The sequence below is a fragment of the Arachis ipaensis genome, chromosome B01 (assembly GCF_000816755.2).
Source record: "Arachis ipaensis cultivar K30076 chromosome B01, Araip1.1, whole genome shotgun sequence".
In the NCBI taxonomy this organism is placed as follows: domain Eukaryota; kingdom Viridiplantae; phylum Streptophyta; class Magnoliopsida; order Fabales; family Fabaceae; genus Arachis; species Arachis ipaensis.
The window spans coordinates 128,107,609-128,108,435 of record NC_029785.2 but is presented as its reverse complement, the minus strand read 5'-3'; the positions used below and the strand labels follow the sequence as shown (position 1 = coordinate 128,108,435).

The 827-nt window shown below is 34.1% G+C and overlaps 1 protein-coding gene across 1 annotated transcript in view; it reads right to left on the bottom strand.

Moving 5' to 3' along the window:
- The window catches only part of LOC107637764 (endo-1,3;1,4-beta-D-glucanase), a 3,008-nt gene that overhangs the window by 1,559 nt on the left and 622 nt on the right, over positions 1-827 (bottom strand). The window contains exons 3-5 of the mRNA XM_016341100.2: positions 549-675; positions 357-447; positions 70-159 (exon numbers count right to left, since the gene is read on the bottom strand). Of these exons, the coding sequence (XP_016196586.1) occupies positions 70-159; positions 357-447; positions 549-675 (308 nt within the window). The remainder of the gene's footprint in view (positions 1-69; positions 160-356; positions 448-548; positions 676-827) is intronic.

The following is an 827-nucleotide window of genomic DNA, read 5'->3' as shown; positions in this document are numbered from 1 at the left end:
GAAGAGGAGGACAAATTTTCCCCGGACAAGTAAGTGCAAATCAAGAATCAGAGCATTGAAAATTCTTACCCTTGATGTCATCTAGAGTGACAAATGAAGGATGTAACAGCACAGCACCCTGGATAAGTCTGTTTTTTGCGAGTTCAACCACAACCTTAGCTGAAAAAAAGAAGAAAATAAGTACATCCTTCGAGTTTGATTACCAATTTAGTATCATACTTCTGTTTAAAACTGGAAATTAAACTGGAATTACACTTAGGAGAGATTTAGACTACTACAATGTTATTAACAAAAGGAATAATAATAATAAATGAAAAAAAGCATATACCAAAATAAGTGGAATGAGAGGCACTTACCACCCCAACAAAATCCAACAGCCCCAATAGCAGACACACCTTTAGCTTTTAATGCTTCAATCAAGGGTTTCGAAGCTTCAAATCCTTTGTCCTATTAATAAAAAGAATGGCATAAATTTACTTAAAATAATACAGTTATAGAAAAAGAATTTTACAGAACCAAGTGTGATAATTCATAGAGTAAGAGCCAACCGCTCCATGATCTTTCAACCAAACAGGTAAAGGCCTGGCAGAATTGTCAGGATTATAGGCATCACCATGGAAGAAATCAGGAACGACCACATAATAGCCAGCAGCTGCAACCTTGTCAGCAAGTTTCCTTAACAACCAGACAAAAACTACACATATTATTATCATAATCATAATATATAAGAAAAATGCTAGAGGTTCATAAAAATTTATTGTTTTCGACTAAACTCATCAACCCAATTTTTTTAGTGTACTAATTTAACAACGTATTTTAGCCTACAC